Genomic DNA, 26,242 nt, shown 5'->3' on the forward strand with positions numbered 1-26,242 from the left:
GTCATAGCAATATTTAAATGTGGCTGCCAGAACATCCAGTTTTCAAACATGTAGGTGCACTAGTTCAATACGTCTACTATTTCAACATTCAGGAGGTGAGTTTCACTTATATTTTCTTGTGTTAATACTATGGGGCATATAATTTTGAAGATAGCAATCAAAAGGTAGCATCTCTAGTATCTGTTCCTGTTTCTTGACTTTACTGTGGTCTGAGCTCTCCGTAATCACTGGCCTTTTGAACTTTGCTAGAAAAGAATAGTAATGCTTTTTAAAAACTTCCATAATGATGTCTGAGTTGGTGTGCACATTAGGAGTAGTGAGTTGTGGACTATTAGAGATAATTATTTTAAAGATCATTATTTTAAAGTGCTCCTGGTGGCACAGTTGGTTAAGTATCCAACTCTTGGTTTCAGCTCAGATAGCGATGTCATGGTTGTGAGATCAAACCCCGCATGGGGCTCTGCTCACAATGGAGTCTGCTTGAGATTCCCTCCACACTCCTACATGTGTGTGCGCTGTCTCTCACCCTCAAATAAATAAACAAATAAATAAATAAATCAGTGCCTTCCATTCATTAGTTCAGTATTTCCTGAAGTAGATTTACTAACCTACTTCTCTTATTAAACTGTTGTTATTCCTCCCATTTCCATGTAGAGAAGACTGAGACTCAGGAGGGTTGAATGGTTCGCCCACGATCTGATGGTCGTGCTCTTCACCACCCTATGGCCTATAACCACTTTTGTGCTCTCAGTCTCATGCTCTAGAGACCACACTGTGTCTTGTGGTTGGAATTTGATCATCCAAGCATGTATTCCTGTCAGACAGACATTTTTCTCCTCAGCCTCTTGACGGACATTCCCTCTAAATCAACCACATGTAAGCATATGTGGAATGAATGAATTTATCTTGTTCCACGTTTCCCTCTGTGTAGGGTGACCTTTCTGTTTCAGCCTTCTAGTACAGTAAACACTTACCAACAAGCTTGTTGCCTCTGCTCCCTTTCCCCACCCCTGCATGGTTCTTTGAGATTCCATCATCAGTGTTAGAAGTGATTTCTTTCAGGATCTCTTATTTGTTATTTTACGCATTTGTGTGTTTATTTCCTTATATGAGCACACATGTACACAAAACTAACACCTGATGTCAGCTCCAGTCATGATCTCAGAGCCGCAGGCCCTCTGCCAGCCGTGGAGCCTGCTTAAGATTCTCTCTCCCTTTTCTTCTGCCCCTCCCCGCTATCCTACCTTCACCACCACCTCCCCCGACCACTCTCACATGCGAGTTCTCTCTCTCTCTCTCTCTCTCTAAAAAAAAGGCAGTATTTAAGACCGCTGCAGATTGTCTTTTAAATTATGGTGGTGATACAGATCTGCCGAACTATGAGGCTGCTGTGAAGATTAATAAGCAAGTTAGCAAAGTGTTCTTCAGGGTCTCTTTACTACTATTATTACTTCCATTGATGGGTAGGTGTATATGAAGTTAAAAGTATGAACTTTAACCCTCTATTTGTGGCAGAGTCTGGGAGACAGTGGCACTTTTCTTTTTTTGATGCTTTGTTACATAAACTTCTGAGCATCCCTGGATTTAGGGGTAAATCAGACAAGTCAGGCTATGAAATGACTGCTAGGAAATCAACAGGGGGGTCACCTTACACAGCCAGAATCCATTCTCCTGGGGCCTTTTCTTTTTCTAAACACAGTACACTTACCGATTTTAGCAACTGCTTTTTCTTTGAGTTGGGATGTGGAATCATGAATATAAAACTTCTGTTGCAACCCCTAAAAGCATTCAGTCACTTCATTAGAACAATAATCCATAAAGACTTCGGTCTTTATATACACCAAAAGCTCACATGACTTTTGAGCTCCAGTTTGTATAATTTTGCTCTAGCTCCTGTTGTGTTATCTAAATTGAGAAGTTAATCTCTATAGCATCAAGTGATCTCTTGTAAAAATTTTATGTATCCTATTGTCTGTTAAAAAGTAATGATGAAAATTCTCATTGTTTTAGACAACTTTCTTCCTCTCAAGAAATTATAACCAAACAGAAATTTGAGTGTACATTGTTTTCTAGGCTTTTATTGTCAGAACATTTCTTGCAGCGTTAATGCTCTAAAACTTCATGAGATATCACCTGCAAAATGATTTGTTAATCAGATTACTTTTGTTTATTTCACAATGCTCTGCTTTATCTGGGAGGTATATTAACATCAGTGGTTACTTTAGCCTGGAAGCTACTATATATTCAACACCTTCAAATTGTTCTTGTGGGAAACTACAGAAAGGACTTTTGAGGGTACTTTGGAACCTACAGTTTAAAACGAGGGAGTGGTGTTTGCCGGCTGGTCAACAGTGAGTAATCATTCAGCAGTCATGCTGTTTTGAGTGTCAGACCCCCAGCAGGCTAGTGGATCCTAAGGCCTGTTCAGGGTTTCTTTGTAGACTTACACAGTAGCTGACTGTGGGTTCCTTTCTTTTCAGAATTTAGTTGTTTGCTGGAAATTGAGCTTTTGAATTTCCTAGGTTCTTTGTCCTCCTCATTTGAAAAATATTTAAATGATACTGCTCAAAGGGCACACAGAGAAACAGCATGACTGACTTTCGGGAAATTAGTAAGCAGTAGGGTTATTTTTAGCTTCTACTCCTTGCAAACATTTCCTTTTGTTCTTTAGAAGACATTGTTGATCTGTTCATTCATCACTATGCTCTCTCCCCACACCACCCGAAGGCTTTGGACAGAATAAGCCCTCTCTTCTCTACTCTGAATGACATAACTGCGTTAATTTTTATTTTATTCAATTTTAGCTCATGAGTTATTCATTTGTTCATGTTTTTCTAGGTTCTGAAATACCACCGCCGCTCCAAACACACACACACACACACACACACACACACACATTTTGTTATTTGGGGTTGGTTTGCACCCCCATATGCAAATGCTGACCAAAAAATATTCACCCAAGCAAAGTATAGAAAATGTATATTTTTGTCAAAATAATTGTAAAGTAGTGACTGATGGTGTGATTTATTTGCCTTTGTTAGCTCTATGAGTACTTATCTAAAAACTGTAGTCCTTAGAAAATCGTGCAGTTAGTATGCCAGAATCCGGAGTGTGGGAAAGGTGGTTACAACGACTGACCTTGACACCCAGCCTTAGGTCTGATCCTTGAAGCATCGTCCAGTAGAGAAAGGAAGTAGGATTTCTTTGGAAGTACAACTGAAACCTCAGTTTTGCTCTTGTTATGAAGGCAAATTTGATATAAGACTTTTCTACTTTAGATAATGCCCAGGAGGATTTAGTCCCTTCGGAACATCCTAATTTAACCTTTTATGGTTTTCATTTTTCTTGTAAGTTAGAGAGGCATTGTAGTGGTTGTGGTTCAAACCGTGGGTTCTGGAGTCAGACCACCTGGTTTCAAATCCTAGTTCTCCAGTGAATCTCAGTGTGTTTCAATTTCCTTATCTCAAAACAGTGATCACAGTATGTACTTCATACAATCGTTTTGGAGTCGGAATCAGATATCCATGTAATGGGCCTAGCATAGTGCCTTGAGTGGTGAAGTCTCAATAGGTGTCGGCTGTTATGATTATTTTATCACTTTGTTTTATCTAAGTGTAGGATGTTTGTTATTTTAGAAGATTATATACCAGAAAGAGGCAAAATATTCAGTTTTCAGGAACCCTTGCCTCTTTCCTGTAAGAATTTTTTACCGGGATGTCCTCAAATGCAGGTGGCCTAATTCCAGCGCCTAGTGCATTTCATTCCCCTTGGCCCTTCAGGATTTGCAGCTCTTCCTATCTAGAATCAGCGCAATCATAATAGGAAGTCAAGCAAAACATTTTTTTGCATAAAGAGGGAAAGGCAGAATGTGAAATGGCCTAGACATCTGTGCTTCTGCCCTGGGCCAAAAGCAGAATCTTTCTCTGCTGCTGATTCCGTGTCCCATCTGCTCCCTCCTCCTGGTGCTTAAGCCCTTCTTCCTTTCCCTTCCCTGCAGAGCCCCAGGGATGATGAAGTCAGGGAGGGCTGCGGTGTCAAACATCTGAAGAGGGAAACAAGACAGAGGTTCAGGGAGAGACAACACAACACCAGCCCCCATCCCACAAATGACCCAGTTGGTTTAATGCTAAATCTCCTTTGCCAGTGTCAGCTTTATAGAAGTTCTGTGGATGGGGTGCAGGTTTGAAAACATCAGCTGCTCTCGTGAATTCCCCTCTTTCTAAAGATCAAGAGCTTTCCTGACTCAACAACTTGCTAAAGTTCACTTAACAAAAAAAAAAAAACAAAAACTTTTTTTTAACTCTTAGCCCACACTCTCAGAATAAGTCCTTTATTTTTACAAGAGATGCTTTAACTTCTGAGCATCCTTTGTTTGTCCAGGAAACGATAGCTGCATTTCACTCACCCCCACTAGCCAGCTAATCCATGGCTCTGACTCCCATTGAAGTGGCTTCTTATGTTAAGGTAGCCTCTTCTACCCTGAGAGGTCTGGCTAGGCTTTCTACTGCGCAGTTTTCTTAGAATCACGTATCTAAAATTTAGAACACAAAACACAATACATGCAAAGGATACCTGTCTGCAGTGTTGTCATTTAACTCTTTGATTTTGATTGAAACTTGAGTAGTTAAATAGTAGAGTGATGGGGCGCCTGGGTGGCTCAGTGGGTTAAGCCGCTGCCTTGGGCTCGGGTCATGATCTCAGGGTCCTGGGATCGAGTCCCGCATCGGGCTCTCTGCTCAGCAGGGAGCCTGCTTCCCTCTCTCTCTCTGCCTGCCTCTCCGTCTACTTGTGATTTCTCTCTGTCAAATAAATAAATAAAATCTTTAAAAAAAAAAAAAAAATAATAGAGTGATAAGTGCCCCAGAAAGGCATGTACTGAATAAACAAAGGGAAGCAAACAGAAAAGAGAAGTAGGGAGAAATTGTCTTAAATCTACTCATTTTTAATGGAAAAATTTTTTTTTTTTACTCTTTTTACTTCCAAAGCTTAAGGCTAGTAGTTTCAACTCATACTGATTTTTGTTTTCGGTTATGTTTCCTGATGATTGTTCCACGTTTGTCTATGATTCAAAAGAATGAAATACTAATTTAACAGAGTCCCGATGGTTATTTTTCAGGTTGCTTGGCCTCTGCTTTTTGCTTTCATTTAAATTTTAAGTTATCCTAACCCTTTATTCAAAGAGACAGTTGACTCTGATTCTGACTTAAGATTTACAGTCTTTTTTTTTTTTTAAGATTTTATTTATTTATTTGACAGACAGAGATCACAAGTAGGCAGAGAGGTAGGCAGAGACAGAGAGAGAGGAGGAGGAAGCAGGCTCCCCGCAGAGCAGAGAGCCCGATGTGGGGCTCGATCCCAGGACCCTGGGATCATGACCTGAGCTGAAGGCAGAGGCTTTAACCCACTGAGCCACCCAGGCGCCCCAAGATTTACAGTCTTTTTTTTTTTTTTTTAATATTTAAGTAATCTCTGTACCTACTGTGGGGCTCGAACTCACAATCCCCAAGATCAAGAGTCGCATGCTCTCCCGACTGAGTCAGCCAGGTGCTCAAGTTTTAGAGAGTCTTAATTATGATTCATCACATACATAGTTTTCATTTAGTGCTTTAAAAAAGAGATGCCTATGTTTACTTCCTAGACCGATTTTGCACGATTTAGTGGAACAAATGTGGAAACAGACTTTGTAGAGGTGCCATCACAAATGCTTGAGAACTGGGTATGGGACATGGATTCCCTCCGAAGACTGTCAAAACATTATAAAGATGGAAGCCCCATTATGGATGATCTGCTTGAAAAACTTGTTGCTTCCAGACTGGTCAACACAGGTATGACTTGCAATTTTAGAAAAGGAAAATACATTATTAGAATTGCTCGAGAGAGAATTGTTGGCCTCTTCTGTAGAACGCATCTCCCCTTTAGTAATAATGGTACACTCAGGGTGCTAACCTGGGGAGGGAAGACAGCTAACTATACTGGGATTGTGTCCAAGAAAACAAAATCCATCTCCTTTTAAATAAGATACCTGCTCCTATTTTGCAGTGTGTACTGCAGCCATCAGTTTTTGACATCTTTGATCTTGGGATACTAGAACACATAGTTCTCTCTTACCCAAAACATGCTAGAACATTGTTCTGTTACTAGGCCTTCTGACCTTGCGCCAGATTGTTTTGAGCAAAGTTGATCAGTCTCTGCACACGAACGCATCGCTGGACGCCGCAGGTGAATATGCCAAATACTGCTCAGAGGTTCTCGGTGTCCCAGCTACTCCAGGTATGTAAACACCAGGACCCGAGTTCATTTGTTCTGTCAGGCATAGGGTATCCTCCTACCAGCCCTGCCAGGGAAGGTAGAGTTTGTCAGGCAGCTTACCTCATGTCCTTTGTTTCTGATTCCTCTAATCAGGCCCTGACTTTGAGATAAGCTTACTATGTCCATAGGACTTATCCGGTCCAAATGTGCCTGGAGGACAGGTGGCGCCCGCTTTGCAGCATTTTAGTGTAATCAGGCCTAAGCAATTGGCCTCCACCCCAGAGCAGAGAACGCCCTTCACATTTGGCCCCACCCACCTGGCTCCTCCCTCTCTGTGTACCAGGACTTCCAGTGATTTCACTAAGAAATTGGCAGAAGGGGTCCTTTCAGAGAGAAGCACAAACTTCTGCCTTGTCTCTCTTTTTGGTTCTCAGATCAGTTAAAGCGGTGTAACTAGCACTTTCTAACCTGGCATTCGTGTGGGTGGGTGGGTAAGGTACACACATGCGTGTTCATGTTTATAGTTATATACTCTAAGCCAACATGTAGTTATTCCTGTGTACGGAGTTTGGTAAGGCAACTTTTTTTCCAACAACGAAGTAGTTGTTTAAATGTATCCATCACATTTATAGTGACACTGAAGGTCAGAAGAGTTAACAGAGTCTGTTCAAGCTCCTCACTTCCTTTTGTGATCTGTTTATAGTAGACCATAGAACAAGTTTGTGCCTGAGGCCACTTTGACAAAAATCCTTTTTAAAAGTAGCCCTAGAGGTAGATTGTGTTGGTAAAAACAATTTTAGCTTTTTAATTTTATATATTTTTTAGAGATTTTCTTCAACTTTTGACGGAGAGGAGCACAGAGAGAGAGAGAACACAAAAACGGGCGGGGTGGGGGGGGGAGTGGGAGAGGGAGAAGCAGGCTTCCCACCCAGCAGAGAGCCCAATGTGGGGGCTCGATCCTAGGACTCTGGGATCAGAACCTGAGCTGAAGGAAGATGCTTAATGACTGAGCCACCCAGGCGCCCTCTTTTTGGCTTTTTAAAGAAAGAGTTATTTTTCGGTAATTATGAACCTACAGTAAGTGCCATTCTGACACATTTTTAGATACGAAGAGGTGTGACAAAGAGTAGGCTTACAATTAGAGTATCTATAAGAAGCGAGTGTCTGGGGAATAAGAAAGGACTGAGTTCTGAAATAGTGAGCTATCTGGTGGGTGTGGACAAAGCTCTGAAACTATTGTTAGGCATTCCAGAGCTTAGGGCCGAAACCAGGAGGTTGAGTCATCACAGCAGAGACATTTGTAAACATCTTGGCAAAGGGCAGGTAAACCCAGGGAGTACTACAGGTAGGATCCTGCTTGCCTCTTCTCCCCAGCATCTGCACTCCCCATAGGGAAACTTTAGCCAGCTGATGACCTGATTATTAACACTGGCCATCAAATTGATTGAAACGTATCTTTCTTTAAAGGCACAAATATGCCAGCCACTTTTGGACATTTGGCAGGGGGATATGATGGCCAATATTATGGATATCTTTGGAGTGAAGTATTTTCCATGGACATGTTTTACAGCTGTTTTAAAAAAGAAGGGATAATGAATCCAGAGGTATTGTATTTTCTTCTCTCCTTTTGTTAATCTCGCAATTGCTCCCTCCCCTTTAATTCCTAGTGTAAAATATTTATTACACCTGGATTTTAGAGTAAGAGATTTGGTAACAGCTTATGACTTTTAAGTCTTGCATCTTTTCATATCAAACATCATGAGGTTACAGTGCACAAGTGATTAATCCTATACATTAAAAAAAAAAACCTACTGCATTTTCTTGCTTATTAACATTCCAATATATTGCATAATTAAAATTCAAAGCTTTGTTTATGCATTTGAGCATTTGTAGCAGCTAGTTTTGACATGTGCCGTACAATGTTTTCGTTTTATAGGAGGTTGGGAAAGAAAGGTAAACTCCTTCCTGATAGAAACGGTCTCGTATGTTCTAATATTCTCTACACAGTTTCTTTATACATTTTCTGTGGGTGGTACCCTTTCTCTGTGGCTGGCATACCCCACCTACTATGTAGTTTGTAACCCAAATGCCTCTGAGTAATTTAAGCTGCTTCATTAACCTGAGCCATTCCTTTCTGTGTACAGTGAACTGACTGCCAGGTGGCTACAAGCCAAACTTTCCTGAGTTACAGTCCCCCAGTCTCCACTCTTGTTGAAGACTCAGCTGTCAGATTATTTCTAGGGCTGATGCATTTTCCAGTGTGCTTTTTATTCTGTTTGATTCAGAAACTAGAAGAACAAATGATCAAAATCAGGCTCCTTGTGCTTATTTTAGCCAACTGGTTGGTTCCCCCCAAATTTTCATGTTTCTGAATTGCATAGGGCCTCAACATATATGCTGAAATACATTGCTGTAATTTAGACCACCCTCCCCTTCCCAGCTCCCCCAAAAAACCCACCTCAGGAGCACCTACACTATACACTAGCCTTTCCAATCACACCGTCTTCCATCCCACCCTACCCAGCTCTTAAGTCACTGGACGCCTTCTTCCATTCCCTGGCCAACCTCTTACACTCGTCAGCCACTAACTGTTCTCGTAAATATCTTGACTTCTGCATGACCTTCAGTCAAGTGCCCAGCCCTGGATTCCTCCACCATCTCACTTAGAGATGGTGTCCTTGGGATTCAGAAATTTCCCAAGAAGATCCTATGAGTCCAATAACATGCCCCCATACACAGTCATCCTATTCAACCTGTCTGAATACCCAGTGTTCCTCTGCCGTCCTGCCCACCTCCCTTATTGAGCTCCCCTGAGTCTCTCACTACCTCTTTGCTCTCCATGAAGAAAAGCAAGACCATCAAGACTGAGTACTTCATCTTCTTTTTCTCCTCGTATACTTCAGTACTTCTTGCCTTCTGTCTCAGGGATGTCTGTCATACCAAACCTTACTGGCTTGCCACCTTGGAAAAAAACTGGGGTTATTGATACTGACTCTGACAGCCCTATTGCCCTATTGCTACTCGTTGTTCTTCCTTTTATAGCCTAATTTCTCGCTGTAAGAAACAGTCTTGGCAAACCTCTTTTATCTGGTTTTTGCCTCCACTAACTGAACTGTGGAAAGTTACTCTCTCTCCAGAGTTACCACTGATGAATGACCCAGTTGCCAACTTTCAAGGGCCCTTACCTATCATTTTCTTTCTTCTTTGTTTTTTTTTTTTTTTCCTACTTGTTATTCCTCTCCTTGTTCACAGTCTTTAGCATAACCATCAAATCCCTTCCTTACTTCCCAGAACTCTGTGTGTCAGCCTGATTTCTGTGTTCCTATAGGTCTTTGCACCTTCACAAATTTGTTCATTCTCTTTCTTCCACCTTAAGTGTGTGCCTTCTTGTCTATGCCTCTTAAAATTTTGCCATCCTGAAAGGCCCTATTCAAATGGCCACTCACTTATGAAATCTTCCAATCATTCCAGCCACAAATGGCCTTTCCATTTTTTGGAGAGCAGAATGGACTTGGGCATAAGAAGAGGGCTTCAACAAGTTTTTTCCTATGTCTGGAATTTTTTTTTTAAGATTTTATTTATTTATTTGACAGACAAAGATCACAAGTAGGCAGAGAGGCAGGCAGAGAGAGAGGAAGAAGCAGGCTCCCTGCTGAGCAGAAAGCCCGACACAGGACTTGATCCCAGGATCCCGGGACCATGACCTGAGCCGAAGGCAGAGGCTTTAACCCACTGAGCCACCCAGGCGCCCCTGGAATTTTTAATATAACTCTTACACAGAGTGAAAAAATGCAAGTTATAAAATATTTTGTACCACAGAATATAAATTTTTATTTTAAAATATATGTTAAGAAAAAGAGTACATCAAAATGTCCGTTCCTAGCTTCGTTTGATAACTTGATTTAATATTTAAATATTAAATATTTTTCTGTGCTTTTTGTGGAGCTTTTCCTTATTTTTACAAAGAACACATATTACTGCAGAAGTCAGAAAACGATAATTAAAGAGACACAAGGTCTAGTTATATAAAGGTATGATTATGACCTGTTACTAGCTCTTACTAGTTGGTGAGGCTTCTTGGAATAAGTGCTACAATACCTTTTTTCAGTTAAGCTTTCTCACTCACCTCCTCTGTGCTTCCACTCACGCGGCCACATCTCCAGGACCCTCCACCTCTTCCATCTGTCAAGGTAACAGCCAAAGTGCAGATCCCAGTGGACCCCAGGGAACGTGCAAGGCCAGCAGATTCAATCCCTGCCACTATGCTTCTATGTACTTCCTCTTATTCTCAGGCTCCACAGCTTGGCAGGCAGCCAGACTACTTGTAATTTAGCCCAGGGACCTGGGCTGAACTTGGAGAAAGCAAAATTCCCAACAACTTGGAATTGTTGCCTTGTAATGTTAAAAACAGTTTTCAGTTTTACTATGATTCTGGATTCAGCACTGCTGTATATTACTCATTTTATGCCATGAAGTTCACTTTAATCCCTTCCTTTCTCTTTTATATCAAATACTCTGAGATAGCATGTCATTTCTTGCCCCCCTGATATCATAATAGTATTGAATCTGGCTCCAGTGACCAAGGGGAATCCCTTTTCACCCTACCCTCAAACTCTTCCCTGCCATGGCAGATACTAGAACAGATTTTTTTTTTAAGATTTTATTTATTTATTTGACAGAGAGAGAAAGAGACAGACACATTACAGGTAGGCAGAGAGGGGTAAGCAGGCTCCCTGCTCAGCAGAGAGCCTGATGCGGGGCTCGATCCCAGGACCCTGAAATCATGACCTGAGCTGAAGGCAGAGGCTTAACCCTCTGAGCCACCCAGGTGCCCCTAGAACAGATTTTTAAATAGCCGTTTTGCTCCTTATTACAGTGTACTGTTTGTCTGGTTTTGTTTGCTTTATTTTTTTTATTTTTTATTTTTTTTGGCAAATGTTTGCTTTAAAGTAATACCTGATTAACAAAATTCAAATACCCACTTATTTAAAGTTAGTATTTGAGACAGTAATCCCATTCAAGGTAAAAAAAAAAAAAAATCAGTCATTATTATAGGTTTGTTGTGATGAAGAGAAAGAATTTTTTTAAGTTTATATGTTTACTTATTTTTAGTAATCTCTACATCCAACATGGGACTTGAACTCACAACCCCAAGATCAAGAGCTGCATGCTCCTCCAACTGAGCAGCCAGGTGCCCCGAAAGAATTTTTATATTATAAGGAAATAGTGAATTTGATCTGAAGTCGTGGGTATCAGAGCAATCACAGTGTCTCATCCAGACTTCGTTGTCTCAAGGCCCTCACCCTCCCTAGTATGATTTATGTTTTTTTCCTCATCATTGAGTTCTGCTATGTTTTCTAGAATTGCAAAGTTTTCAGTAGGAAGGGCCCAGTTATTATTGCCGAAAAGCACAGTGAGTTAAAAAGACTGTTTCCCAAAGCCATTATAAAAATTGTATAATAATAAGAATAAATAATAGACTCTAGAAACTTTCAGTAAGAAACCACAACAAAAGCAAGCAAACAAATAAAAGGACATCTTGAAAGGAAGGAGAATTAGACTATCCTTAGATTTCTTAATATGCATCACAATTCAGTATATATTGGTGCCACTGTAGCTACATAGGTTGACACCTTTTTTTTTTTTCTTAATTGAAATATGGTTGGCACATAATGACCTGTTAGTTTCACCTAGTAAGTGTTTGAATTGTTTTGGGAAGATAGTGAGGTGGCCTTCAAGGAATCAGAGCCTACTATTCTTAGTCTCCAGACTCCAGAGAGGTTGAAGAGTAAAAGATCATGGACTGTTGACATTATTGGTCCGGTCATTTGTATTAACAAAAGAACAGCCCGGGCCTTCTCTCTGTAACCTCTTCCCGTCTGGCAAGGCTCAGGGTCTGCTCTGAGAAGCATTCCAGATCTTAGCAAGCCTAAATGGAAAGTGCCCTACTCACTGGGTAAACAATAGGAAGGGCCAAATATAAAGCTTATTTATTTTTATTTTTTTAAGTAATCTATACACCCACGGTAAGGCTTGAACTCTCAGACCCCGGTGTCAAGAGTCAGATGCTCTACCAACGGAGCCAGCCAGGCACCCCAAACCTATAGTCTTCTGAAGACCAAATGTAGCACTAGCATATTTTATGCTACAATGTTTTCATTCTGTTTTGAAGGCTTCTATCAAAGTGTTAGAATTGGCTACTTACCTATAATAGCCAAAAGTTTGCTACCTCTCATTTTATTTGTGATTCTGTTTTCCTCATTATAAATAAATAGACCATCTTAACTAATTAATTTGTTAAGTAAAATCTTTGTTTCTAGTAGAGTGTGACGAAGTGTCATTATCAGACGTATATTTTCCTTCTCCAACTGATCTCTTATTAAACAACTATGGAAGGGAGCTGCTTGGGAATAACACTTTTCCAGCAAGCTCTTTGAAGATATCTTTAAGGTCACCAAATGTAGTTTCAAAATACAGCAGCTAATCACAGGGTTGAAAAAAATGGGGGCATTTTAACTAGGGCCATTTCTTTTTATAAGGCAACTTCATTGTGGGAAAATTTCCTAAGAGGTAATAGACATTGTGGATTCAAAGGCAATTATATTATTAAGCTAGAAGTATCTTTCACCTCTTTTGCATTTAGAGAAATTGCTAACCTCTGTTTTTCCGTCAATGAAGAAGAAATAAAATTGAGTGTCACTGTATTTTAACCTGTAACGCCATTAGGAAGTAGCTAGATCTTTATGTGTAGTAACAGATACAGAAACATGATGAATGTGGGGTTAACTTGAAAGGAATTACCTGACAGAGAATGTGTAATATAAAGCTAAGTATTCCAGTGCCCTTTAGTTGGAATTCTAGACCCAGTTCCTGCTATAGTGTATTGCTAAGGGCGAATATGAAATTTCCTCTCCAGCAGGTCCTTCCAAATGGATTAATTTCTGCTTCAGCACTCCTGATATACCACCCCAAAGCTGATTTTTCGTACACTTCAGCCTTTTCTAACAGATTTAAATTCTGGTGGGAAATTTAATTCTGATTTAAGGATAAAGAAAGGAAATGGGAGGGATTTCCAGCTTACTTCTAGCATATTTACAAGGCCAGACGTCCTCTTAAGTCTTGAATCCCAACCAATTGGAAGCAATTTTCTCTGTCTTCCTACAACCCTTCTCTGTATTTCTCTTTGAACCCTAAACATCTGCATTGTTAATCGTCTCTTCCTTTATCTCACCTTCTAGATCATAAGACCCTTGTAATAGGAGCGTTTTATTCATTTTTGTTGGCCCTCTGTATCAATTACGGTAGTTCCCCGCATCTGGCTCCCCTTCCCCCGGTCCAGGTCCTACTACTGTCCAGCCTGCTTTCCCGCCCCCAATCTCCGTCCCCATAAATAAAGATCTGTCTGTCTGCCCTCACAAATTGAAATTTTGCTTAAGGTTTCCAGAAGGCCTCTTCTAATGAAGCAAAAATTCCTACCCACTGTTCTCATTGCCGTCTCCCTGACGACCAGCACCAATCTTTGACTATCTTCTTTTTTCTTTATTGTTGTCCATGGTATTCTTTTTCCACCCACGATCTCCCCACCTTCTTAGAAAACAAAGGGTGTGCTGTTGGGAAGGAGTTCACAGATGGGCTGTGGAAGGAAAGGTTTCAAAGTCCACTTTTAAAGCTGCCCAGTGAGCCTGCTGGATGCCTGATCGTCATAAGCTGTGCTCAGGTGGATGCTCTTTGCCCTGCTGCTGTTACTCGGAGTAGGAAGGAGACAACTCTGGCTCTGTTCCCCAGAGTCCGTCACAACAGGAAGGAGGGAGGGCCGGAAGGCAGTGGAAGTTTGCACATGCTGCCTCACGGAGGCCTGAGATAGCAGGAGACCCACACTGTTGGCCATTTCCATATTCTTATTACTGATAGGTGATGGCATCCTTCTTTCCCACCATTATTTTGTTCTTAAAGCATTACCTCAAGGGGTGCCTAGGTGGCTCTTAGTTGAGCATCCAACTCTTGATTTCAGCTCGTGTCATGATCTTCGGGTCATGGGATCAACCTCAGGTTGGGCTCTATGCTCAGTGGGGAGTCTGCTTCTCTCCTTCTCCTCTGCCCTTAACCTCCACCCAACTCCTGCTCACTCTCTCTCTAAAATGAATAAATCTTTAAAAATTAATAAATAAAATACTACCTCAAATAAATGGTACATATTTTTAGATAAAATGAGTGCCTTGTCTCTCCTACTTAATATTCCTACTGAATTAGGGAGTCTTTTTTTATTAATAATGGAGGTCAAGTTTCTTGTGCTTTTTTTTTTTTTTTTTTTTTTTTTTTTGCTTTTTTTTAGTTTTATTAGGAGACAGAACTAACTTTAAGAAGATGCTAAATCAGGAATGCATCTAGGTCCCTGCTCTGTATATCAGACACTGAATATAGGGGTGAAAATGAGAGGAGGGCTGGATGACCACTGAGGATGACTGAGTGCCCCTGGATGCCATGTGTTACACTGGGGAGTGGGCAGTGAACTGAAATCATATCTAATTCCCCATCAGCTAAGTGAGGGAGGCCTATTTCTACTTGACAGGTGAGGAAACCAAGGCCCATGATCACAGAGCTGCAGGTGAAGCCAAGATTTGAATTTGGCCCTGACTCCCAAACTCCTGACCTTGCTTTAGAAAAACATCACTGTTAGAGAGGATTTGCACAGTTGGCAATAGATAACGCTCTAATCTTCCAGGATTAAAACCTCACAGGTGACTAATGTGACTTCCCTTCATAGAACAGTTAATAGGAGCTCTTACTATGTGCAGATCGTCCTGAGGGAATTTTTTACCACATGAAAAATCTTCATAGTTGTCTTAGACTTCTCTCTCTGGTTTTTCTCAGTTCAAGTTTCTTTATTATGTAAACAAAATAGAACAACTTAGGCAAAGACTCCATTGACCTATGGCATATGTCTCTCAGACAGTTTTTTCTCTCACCCAGAAAACTGGTACCTTCCAAAAACACGAAAATTCACTTAACTTTTCTTTCTTTGTTGTTGTTAGGGGTTTTTGTTTTGTTTTAAAGAAAAGCAAGATCCTGTTACCAAAATGACTCTTAAACTGTTCTCCAAACTTCATTGCGAAGGAAATGAAACTATTAAAAGGCCATTGGCCTGTAATTCAGGAAATTGAATCACCTTGTTTGGAGTCATAAGCCTCTCAGGACCGGAGCTGTGCTGAGCCAAGCACTGTGCCTGAGACAGAACAGTGCCCTGCTCCGAGGGGGCCAGACTGTTGGGCGGAGCCCTGAGCCTCCTCCTCCCAGTGCGGGCCGGCTCCTCAACAGCCTGCTTTTCTTTGCTCCCTAAAACCACAGTCCTCTGTACAAATGAGACTGTTTTGTGAGATATCAGCATTGTGGGTGATTTATTTTTTACCTTAACCTAGATTTTCACTGACGTTTCTATAATATTTGTGGAATAAAATATGTCTTTTAATAAGTAAAAGTGTCTCAGATCTTGAGCATTAAGAATTTCTGCAGGTAAATACTAATTAGGGAGTTTGGATGATGGGTACATGGGGTTCATGAACCTGCTGTCTCTGCTCTTAGTATATATTTACATTTTTTCCATTAAAAAGGATTAAGATATTTTTGTAATTCTGCAGATGAATTTAATTCACATTTTCTAAGTTCTAAGTTTCTCTGTTGCTAGCAATCTTTCTTCCCCAGCCTGCCCAGTCCCCCTGCTGACTGAACACTGTAGGCAAATGTAACCACATTGGGCAATGAAAGAAAAGGAAGGGAGGGAGACTGTTTGGGCTCGACAGCCCTGAGCTGTTGCTACTTAGAATAATAACGTCTATGGTGGGAGTAGCCATCACTCATATTTTAGGTTCTCGATTGCTGTTGTCACAGTCAGGAATTGCTGCAGACCGAGTAAGAAACTACACGTCATTTTTTTTTCCCCCAAAGATCATTAAACCAGGGTTTTCAGCAGTGCAGGCCCTACCCTTTTTAAGAAAATGTATGCAAAGCTTGTAAATAAAGCAACAGGATTACTGCATGCCTTTTCAATGCCAGACTAGAATATTTCCCAAGCATCCCTTCTAAGATTCATTGTGTGTTCCAGGCCCTCCACCTGTCCGCTGTGGTAGCCCCCCCTTTGGCTATCAAGCACCTGAAATATGGCTAGTGCCACTGAAGAATTGGGTGTAAAAGTAAAAAACACACTGGGTTTTGATGACTTACAACAAAAAAGTTAAATCTCAGTAATTTATATATTGATATATGTTGAAACAATGTAGATATACTGGTTAAAATATTTTATTAAAATTTATTTTACAGGGTTTTGTTGTTATTTGTTTTACTTTTTTTAAAAAAGCAGAGGATCTGCTTGAGGAGTCTCTCTCTCTCTTTCCCTCTCCCCTGCTCCCTGCTTGCTCACATACTCTCTCTCTCCCTCTAATCTTTTTTTTTTTTAACTTTTTTTAAAAGATTTTATTTATTTGACAGAGAAAGAGATCACAAGTAGGCAGAGAGGGGGAAGCAGGCTCCCTGCTGAGCAGAGAGCCCAATGCAGGGCTCAAGGCTCAATCCCAGGACCCTGAGATCATAACCTGAGCCGAAGGCAGAGGCTTAACCCACTGAGCCACTCAGGAGCCCTCCCTCCAAAATAATCTTAAAAAATAATAATAATAATCTATTCATATTGAACAAATGATACAATGATATGAAATTATTTGAAATAATTTCGAAGTGTTATTCTGTGATGTATTTATTTTACATGTATACTTAGAATTGGGCTTCACTGAATTACCTTGCTCTCCTTTCCCAAAAGGGTGATGAAAAGGAAGTGAAAATACTGAATAATACTGATTCTGAATTACAGTCATCTTCGTTCACTCTATTTGCTCATATATTTATGTAAATATAGGCGGAGTAACTGTGATGTGTTTTAAAATTCGAGACCTCCTCCCCAAAGAAAACTTTACAAAGGTCCTTGTTCCTAGCTCTGAGCCACAGAAGTATCTTACCCTACACCATGGGACATGTGCTGTTGTCCTACTGCTGTTCATCAAGATGAGGGGTTTTCTGTAAGCCCCTCTTAAAAACATTTTGGCAGGAGTGGTGCCCCTGTTTCCAGGTACACAGACCCCCTGTTTGAACACTCGCTCTGCTAACCCTTTTGAAATCGCATTAGAGATGGGCTAACATAGGAATCTGTTATACATTCCATTTGGCTATTTTTTGTTCATCTGTTTGCTCTCTGTTGAGACTCTAAGGAGACAAGACAGTAATAAAGAGGAATGTAGAAGACCAGAGTTTGTAAGCTCCAGATCTCATAGCTACCAAACCGAGGAAGTACGACAGAAATGTAGTCTAGGCAGAAGAGAACATCCAGACAGAGTAAAGCCCTTTTTTCTTCACCCTTACTGCTTTCTCTTTTGCATCTAGGGATTTGGAAAAGTGCTTTAACAATGAATTATTAGGCATGATGTTTTATTTTATTAGGTTGGAATGAAATACAGAAACCTAATCCTGAAACCTGGGGGATCTCTGGACGGCATGGACATGCTCCAGAATTTCTTGAAACGTGAGCCAAACCAGAAAGCGTTCCTAATGAGTAGAGGCCTGCATTCTCCTTAAACTGGGGATGTTTGGTATCAGTCCATGTCTGGAGGAGAAGTTGCACATCGCCATGTGTTACTGGCCTGGAAACTGAAGGGAGTTTTGCAAATGAAAATTTAGATTTCTATTGACTGCCTTTTGTTTTTCGCTTTGAAAAATTTTGCAGATGTAAATGAAACTATAAATACCATGACCTAAGGAAACACCCATTAGAAAATAACTGTACTATAAAGTTTCATAAAAATGGATTTGATTTCTTTTTATAAAAGTTTCATATGAATGTAATTTGACTTTTTACTATTGTAACCTAGATAATATAATGTAAGAGGGCTAAAAATTTTTAAATTGAATCATATACATTATATAATTTGATCCTTCTTATAGCTTAAAGTTTTGTACTTGGGATTTCTGGACTGATAAATGATTCATCACATTCCTCTGGTAAATATTTTCTTGGAGCCCTGCATCACCTTTGACCTTCTGACTCACGGTAAAATGTGACCTCTTTGCCCACATACCTCACAACCAGGGGAATATGCCTCAGTAATGCATTTATCTTTGTATTTGAAGCCTTATGCTCTCCACCTTTCTGCCATACATAAATTATGTTCTGCCATTGGGGGCTATCTTTTCTAAAGTCCTATCAGAAAGTACCAAAAAAAGTATGAGTTTTAACTGAGCTATCCTAATGTATACTGTTTTGCAATATTTGTATTTGTGTTAGAGGATTTTCTATCTTGTATTAGAGGTTCATTTCCACCTCAGCACATGAGATTGTCAGTCTTTCGGCGTATTTGCCAGTTTGGGCACTAAAGCAAGTCCAAGGATATGTTTCTCTTCTCGTGTTCCGATAAGTGGTAGGGACTTTGCCTCCTTTACTGCCATCTCATCCACAGTGACAGATAAACATGTCACAAACGGCCGTGTAGTGAAGAGAGCTCAAGGTGGTGTGGCACAGAAAGAGCTCAGAAACTGCAGAAGAGGAGTGGGTTCTAGACAGAAGTGTTTGAGGATGGCTGCTCCAAAGTGCTACGTGTTCTTAAACTCAGCCACAGGGAAGAGGCTCTTCCGAGCCTGTCTTGTCTGGTGTTTTTTATTTTAAATGAACCTTTGGATCTCTTTTTAACTTTCTTTTTTATGAGACTAAATTCTACTTCTATAGCAGACCAGTAAACTCACAGTACTTACTTTTCCCTAGGAGTCTACTCAATAAGGAAACCAAAACAGGATAATAAAAAAAAATTTTTAATTAAAAAATCCAACTTTGAATGTACTCTGTTAGGCCTTCCAGTTCTTTTCCACTGTGTAGCTGAGGTATTTTGCTGGTGAGGTACAATTAGACAAATGACTTTGTGCAAAATAAAAACATATATACATATATTAATTATGCTGCATAATAAAATTATAGACAGTGGGAAAAGTTAAGAGCTGTAAGAACACATAAGAAAATTCTAAGATTATTATTGCCAAGCACATGAGTTAAACATGCACATGAAATCCTACGTCCGTCTGAGATAATCACATGGCCCTTCTCTCCCGCAAAGTAGTTTCTTTAACCTGTGGTACTTTTCTCATATCTTCTGTTTTTCCCCCAGACTGTTCTGTTTTCCAGTTTCAGACAAAAACTCTCTTCAGCTTTTTCTATTGTCTTTCTGTGTATATCCTTAACAATAACTTTATCATTTTAAATCTTAACCTATTTCACATGGAAAAGCTAATACTTGGTGTGAAAAAGGCTGCGCACAATAAAGTTGGATTATTATCCATGACAGTGAGCTCCCATTTCTTTCATACTTTAATGATAAAACTGAAATGCATAAGAAAACAAAAGTGCTATGATGTTCTTTTTATTTAAAATCCACATCTGATATTTAAAATCTTACAAAGCGTTGCAGTAATTTCAAATACTTACTCTTTAGCATAATTCAAAACTAAGCATAATTCAAAAACTTTATTTGTTTGAAGTCTTTGAAAATGGCCATCTTCCTTCCTTCCTTCCTTCCTTTCTTTCTTTCTTTCTTTTTTCCTTTCTTTCTTTCTTTTTTTTCCAGATCAGAGCATGGAGTGTTGGGTAAGGCATTCTGAACAGCGGATAAACTATACAGAGTGTCATTGGCCAACTCACACTTCGGATTTGTAAACTGAGCAACATATAATAAAGTCTCTCTTAATTGTTGATCCAGGAGATTTAGGTTTGTTTTGGGTTTTTACAGAGAAGAGAAAGAAAAAGCATGATATTAAGCTACCTACATAGACTTCTTTCCCTTTAGTAGGAACGCTGCATGTTACCTAGATGAATAGGAAAATTTATCTCGGAGAGTTATCACCTGAGCTATTTACGTGAAAATCTTGCTTTTCTATAGCTGATAGGATGATAGGTAAATATCTGTAGCTCTGCGGAATTGGCAAACTGCATTGTGGAAAGAGCCAAAATGGAGAACAATTTGAAAAATCTTGCTTTTCTACAGCGGATAGGATGATAGGTAAATATCTGTAACTCTTTAGAATTGACAAACTGCATTGTGGAAGGAGCCAAAAATATAGAAAAAAAGTTTTTTAAATTTTTTAATTGACATGATTTTGTGCTTGTACTTTCCTTTTTGTGCTTGTACATCCCTAGTTGGGATGACTTGACTTTCTACTTTTTCATTTTGCCTTTGGCCTTTGTGTATGAATTGATGTACAGAGCAATTCTGCCTCCTCAGTGGATCATCCGGTTTGTTTATGACCATGTTTCATTTTTTCCTTCACTGTCATGCACAAGAAGAATTTTTCATGCTCAGAGGGAATTGAATTAAAATACTAATCCCCCAAATTGAGTTTAGGCATGGTTAACTGAGCCCCTAAAAGTGTTAAAAGAGAAACCCTATTTCATCTGAATAGATGCAACGACCAAGGCTGCTTCCTTCTCTTAACACATTATTAGTTATGTGTCTCCCATCTGAAATTGGTAGCCCCTCAAAACTGAATATGCCTTCTCTCATGAATGTTTGGTGAGAATAAAAGAAAAACACACACACAGGAAAAACCCATGCTTTCATTTTCTTTGAAAAACAGTCAATGTCCAAAGTTTACTTTTTCATTTGTCATTAACAGAGAAATTTACATGGGAAACAGATCTGCCTAAGTACCAGTTGTAGCAAAGGCAAAGGGTAAAGCTTATAAAATCTAAATACCAGATTAATGTAGCCTTTTCTGACACACCCACAATAAGACTTCAGATTTTGTTTGGAAAAAAAAATCTTGAAAATTGGGGTAATGAAAAGAACCCCTTACATAACCCTCTCCAGTGAGTGATTACTGAGTTTTTATTTGACTGAATTTACCTCGTAGTTGCCTTTCCTAACAAAATATAGGTCCAGTGCCTCTGGTCCACTGTGTATGTACAAGGAAAGAGAAATGGTTTGACTATGACACAGGCTCTCTTGTTTCTGTCCTCGTGACCTGGCACCCATTCTGGCTGCTTATTTCATAGAGCTTGGAGGCTCACCTAAAATTGCACTGCAGTGATAAAATGCCCTAGCGTTTGTTGTTGAAGAAACGGTTTGGCTTAGGCCCTTTTAAAGGTACCACATTCACTGATTCCAGCAAGATACCTGACATCACTTTTGAAATCTTTGTGGCTAAAATGGGTAATCAGCCAGGTGGATTCCTAACTATCGAGACAGCCTAAGGAGACTTAAATAATGGTTCACATTAAACTGAAGGAGGAAATCTCCAACCGTTTGAATGAAGACATGAGAAATTCCATAAAAGGTGTTAATCAAATTTACAGATAAGAGATCTGCAGTGGTTAAATATGATATTAAGATTTAAAATTATTTCAGTGCTGAGGCAAATTTAAGATGAAATTGGACAGATTCCATTGCCAAAGTGAATGGAAGGAAATTTGACTTGATAATGGTACTCAGGGAAAAGAAGACACAACAGTTTTATTTGGACAGAATTCCAAATTTATTTGCCCACAGTACAGCACACCTGAGAGGGGAACAGGAGGTAAGAAGGAAAGCCTGAAAGAGTGTGCTGATGGAAGGTTGTGTCCAGATCAAAAGAATTCCTCTGGACTCAGATGTGCTAAGATCAGTCAGCTAGAATATCATGTTCTATTCTAGGTGTCACATTTTAAGCGGACTTCGGCCAAGTATTACAGTGTGTGAAAGAATAGGAACAGGAGGGTGATGTCTGTGAAAATATTTCTCAAGAGGAATACATTGAAGAAAGGGAAGATGATGCATTCAGCCTGGAGATGAAACAGAAATACAAATGATAGCTGTGTTCAAATATTTAAGGATATGGGAGAGAGAATAGGATAATTCTGCAATGCTCCAGAAGCCAAAGCTTATTAGAGAAATGGTTGGAAAATATAAGGCGAATTTAGTTCAAGATAAGGAAGTAGTTTCTAATAATTAATGGTGACTGCAAATAGATTATGCTACTATTAATTAGAATTCAAACAAAGGGGCGCTTGGGTGGCTCAGATGGTTAGGCATCTGCCTTCAGCTCAGGTCATGATCTCCAGATCTTGGGATCAAGCCCCACATCGGGTTCCCTGCTGGCTCCGTGGGCAGCCCGCTTCTCCCTTTCTCTACCTCTCCCCCCTGCTTGTGTGCTCTCTCTGTCTCTCTCTCTCAAATGAAAAAAAGAGTCTTTTAAAAAAATTAAATAAAATTTAAGAAAGGAGTCAAACAAAGCCCGTGTTTTCCTGGAATGTTTCTTCCTCCACTGAGTAGACATTCATACCAGATCAGCTTTGAGGTCACCCCAGAGTTTAAGATGCAACAAACATAATCATTCGACATCACTCAAGTGAAAGAAACGTTGACGTGCTTGGTCTTAGAAATGGCACGTAGATGCAGCTGTTCATACCACAGAGATAGAGCTTAAGCATTTATAATTCAACTGCTGTCTTACTCCTTGTCCATAATCAGTCAGTGCTTAGCCAGAGGTTATTATCAGACTCCCTGTGGGGAATCTGGTAACAGGATGGGAGGCTAACAGTTGTTGTGTGACCATAATAAAACCAAAGGTTCTAGCAATTGCATTTTCATCCCTTACAGAATTTATAATTGCTCTCTGCTCATTCCACCCATCATTACCTACATCACACATACACAGAAGCAAAAATCTAACTCAGAGACCCAGTTCATTATGCATATGCTCTACCATATTAGGACTTGAGTCATTGTCTCTAGCCCCTGTCCTCCACAGTCCTTGACTTACAGTGAATAGTCCCTAAATATTTGTTAAATAAACATTCCTACTTGGGCCACCCAGATGGCTCAGTCAGTTGACCATCCAACTCTTGATTTTGATTCAGATCATGATCTCAGGGTCCCGGGATCAAGCCCCGCATCAGGCTTCACACTCAGCAGGGAGTCTGCTTGAGGACTCTCTCCCTCTCCTGCTCCTCCCCCTGCTCTCTCTCTCTCTTTAAAATAAGTGAATCTTCCTTAAAAAAAAAAAAAATACCTTCATTAAAATTGTTATTTGCAGGGTTCCTGGGTGGCTCAGTGGATTAAAGCCTCTGCCTTCGGCTTAGGTCAGGATCCCAGGGTCCTTAGATCGAGCCCCACATCGGGCTCTCTGCTCAGTGAGGAGCCTGCTTCCCCCTCCTCTCTGCCTACTTGTGATCTCTGTCTTTCTGTCAAATAAATACATAAAATCTTTTTTTTAAATTAAATTTAAAAAATTGTTTTTTGCTATAAGGCTGCATGTTACTACAATAACTGCACAATATCTATAGGTGACTGTAAAACAACATAAATCAAACTGTTTTACACCTTCCATATGAAGAGGCCCTTTTCCTTAGGGACTAAAAGAGTTTCTCTATGAAGTAGATGGAAGAAACGCTTTTTGGGGTTTTTGTTTTGTTTTCATCACATTTTATTTATTTTTAAGATTTTCTTTATTTGAGAAAGCAAGCGAGCACAAGCAGGCAGAGGGGCAGAAGGAGAAGCAGACCCCCCACAGAGCAGGGGGTCTGACACGGGACTCAATGCCAGGACCCCGGGACCATGATCTGAGCTGAAGGCAGATGCTTAACTGACTGAGCCACCCAGGTGCCCCCGAAACATGCTTTTTGTAAAAGAAAAATTGGGGAATAGGAAATATTTCTAAAGATTTCTCCACTTCTCTCTGTGATTATGTACTCGAAACCTAGGAATTTCTTAATCTAGAATCTCTGGTTCCCTAGAAGATCTATGAAAAGAAGTGAGAAAGCAAACATCCATAAGTGCCCAGAAATTATATTGAAATTTTTTTGCACATGGATATGTGTATTTTTCTGGGAAAATGATCCATAGCATTCATCAGAAAAATTTGAGGATCATCTTAAAACCATTTGCTTTCAAACTTTTGTCTTTTAATTCATTTGGGAACTGTAAAGTGCCATTATGTATCAGGCATGGTGCTTGACTCCTGAGAAACAAAAAATGACAAAAAACTCTGAGCTCAAGTTGCTTAAATGTAGTGGGGAAGACAAATAAGTTTATAATACATCAAAAAAAAACAAAAGAGAAAAAAGTTATGTATAAAAAGCCTTTCTAGGGGCGCCTGGGTGGCTCAGTGGGTTAAAGCCTCTGCCTTAGGCTTAGGTCATGATCCCAGGGTCCTGGGATCGAGACCCACATTGGACTCTCTGCTCAGCAGGGATTCTGCTCCCCACCCCCTTCTCTCTCTGTCTGCCTCTCTGCCTATTTGTGATCTCTGTCTGTCAAATAAATAAATAAAATCTCTTTTTAAAAAAAAAAAAAAAAAAGCCTTTCTATTGTTTTTCTCAACACTGATTGACTGCATTGTACAATTCAACTTTTGTGTCGTCAAATTTTATGATTATCATGCCACCTGCCACCATAGACTTCTTTCTTTCTTTTTTTTTTTTTTTAAGATTGTATCTATTTATTAGAATGAGGAGTGGGGAGGGGCAGAGGGGATGGAAGAAGGAGAAGCAGGCTCCCCACTGAGCAGGAAGCTTGACTCGGGGCTTGAACTCAGGACCCTGAGATCATGACCTGAGCTGAAGGCACACACCCAACCGACTGAGCCACCCAAGCACCCCAACACAGACTTATTTCTAACAAAATGCTTAATTTTGTCTTTTCAGCCTATCAACAGTGGAACTAAATGCTGCTCTTCCATCTCTATTACATCAAGGAGTTTCTTAGGCCCTGTGATTAAAGGATTTACAAGTAAGAGAGGAAAATACTTTAACCATGTCTATGTGTTGTGATCAAATGGTTATAAACCAGGGTGCCTGGGTGGCTCAGTCGGTTAAGTATCTGACTGTTGATCTCAACTCAAGTCTTGATGCCAGTGTTGTGAGTTCAAGCCCCATGTTGGGCTCTCTGCTGGGCATGGAGCCTACTTAAAAAGAAAAAAAAAAGTGGTTATAAACCTCTAGCCCTTAGAGGTCTGATATGGGGCTCCTTGTGACCTGATAAGTATAAGGTACCCAAGAAGCACTGGTACATCCTATAAATCCAGAAACCCACTATTAACTAAGATGACCATCGAGTTGTTAAGAGATGTTGCAGAATGAGTCAAGATTCCTTCATTTCAAAAAAAAAAAAGAATGGGGCGCCTGGGTGGCTCAGTGGATTAAGCCGCTGCCTTCGGCTCAGGTCATGATCTCAGGGTCCTGGGATCGAGCCCCGCATCGGGCTCTCTGCTCAGCAGGGGGCCTGCTTCCTCCTCTCTTTCTCTCTCTGCCTGCCTCTCTGTCTACTTGTGATCTCTCTCTGTCAAATAAATAAATAAAATCTTTAAAAAAAAAAAAAAAAAAGAATTCCTTCATTTCCATTGCTGCTGATAAGAGCTGAAGGAAACACATCCGACTCTTCAATCCCTTATTGCCCATTATTTATAACTTCTCTAACTAGAGATAGCAATTAATTTAAGCAGATCAATGCAAGACAAAAAAAACTTCAGCATTCCAAGTTTCATGACAACTTTTATAGCCCATTTCCTTGTCTAAATGTACTGTAATTTATTTAATCAATTTCCTGTTGTTGAGCTTTTAGGACATTTTCACTCTTCAGACACATCCTGCCAAGATTATGTTTTCAAATATATCATTTGCCGCAGCTATCAGTTTATCTGTTAAATAAATTCTTAAGAGTGTAGTTCCTGGTTCAACGTGTAGAAGCATTTTAAGTATTGATAAGTATTATCAAATTAGAGCCATGTCTCTTAATACTGTTTACTACAGTTGTTTAACATTGAGGCAGTAACTAAAGGTAAATGAGGAAAAGTGATGATTAGGAAACAAAGCAAAAAAAAAAATCTGGTGTGATATCATTTATATTGCTTTCTTTTCCCCATCGGGTGATGAGAACTAAAGTTTATTTCTTTGGGAAAGTGGTAGGAGTGATTCCAAACAGGAATTTTCTTTCTCTAT

The 26,242-nt window shown here is 39.9% G+C and overlaps 1 protein-coding gene across 2 annotated transcripts in view; it reads left to right on the forward strand.

Annotated features, from left to right (window-relative positions):
* NLN (neurolysin) overlaps positions 1 to 20,559 on the forward strand; it is a 98,208-nt gene extending 77,649 nt beyond the window's left edge. For both annotated transcript variants that reach the window (XM_059175099.1, XM_059175098.1), the window contains exons 10-13: positions 5,639 to 5,825; positions 6,142 to 6,270; positions 7,717 to 7,853; positions 17,731 to 20,559. In XM_059175099.1, the coding sequence (XP_059031082.1) occupies positions 5,639 to 5,825; positions 6,142 to 6,270; positions 7,717 to 7,853; positions 17,731 to 17,865 (588 nt within the window). In that variant the 3' untranslated portion in view covers positions 17,866 to 20,559. The remainder of the gene's footprint in view (positions 1 to 5,638; positions 5,826 to 6,141; positions 6,271 to 7,716; positions 7,854 to 17,730) is intronic.
* The last annotated feature ends 5,683 nt before the right edge of the window (positions 20,560 to 26,242 follow it).

Source organism: Mustela lutreola, chromosome 5 (assembly GCF_030435805.1).
Source record: "Mustela lutreola isolate mMusLut2 chromosome 5, mMusLut2.pri, whole genome shotgun sequence".
Classification (NCBI taxonomy): domain Eukaryota; kingdom Metazoa; phylum Chordata; class Mammalia; order Carnivora; family Mustelidae; genus Mustela; species Mustela lutreola.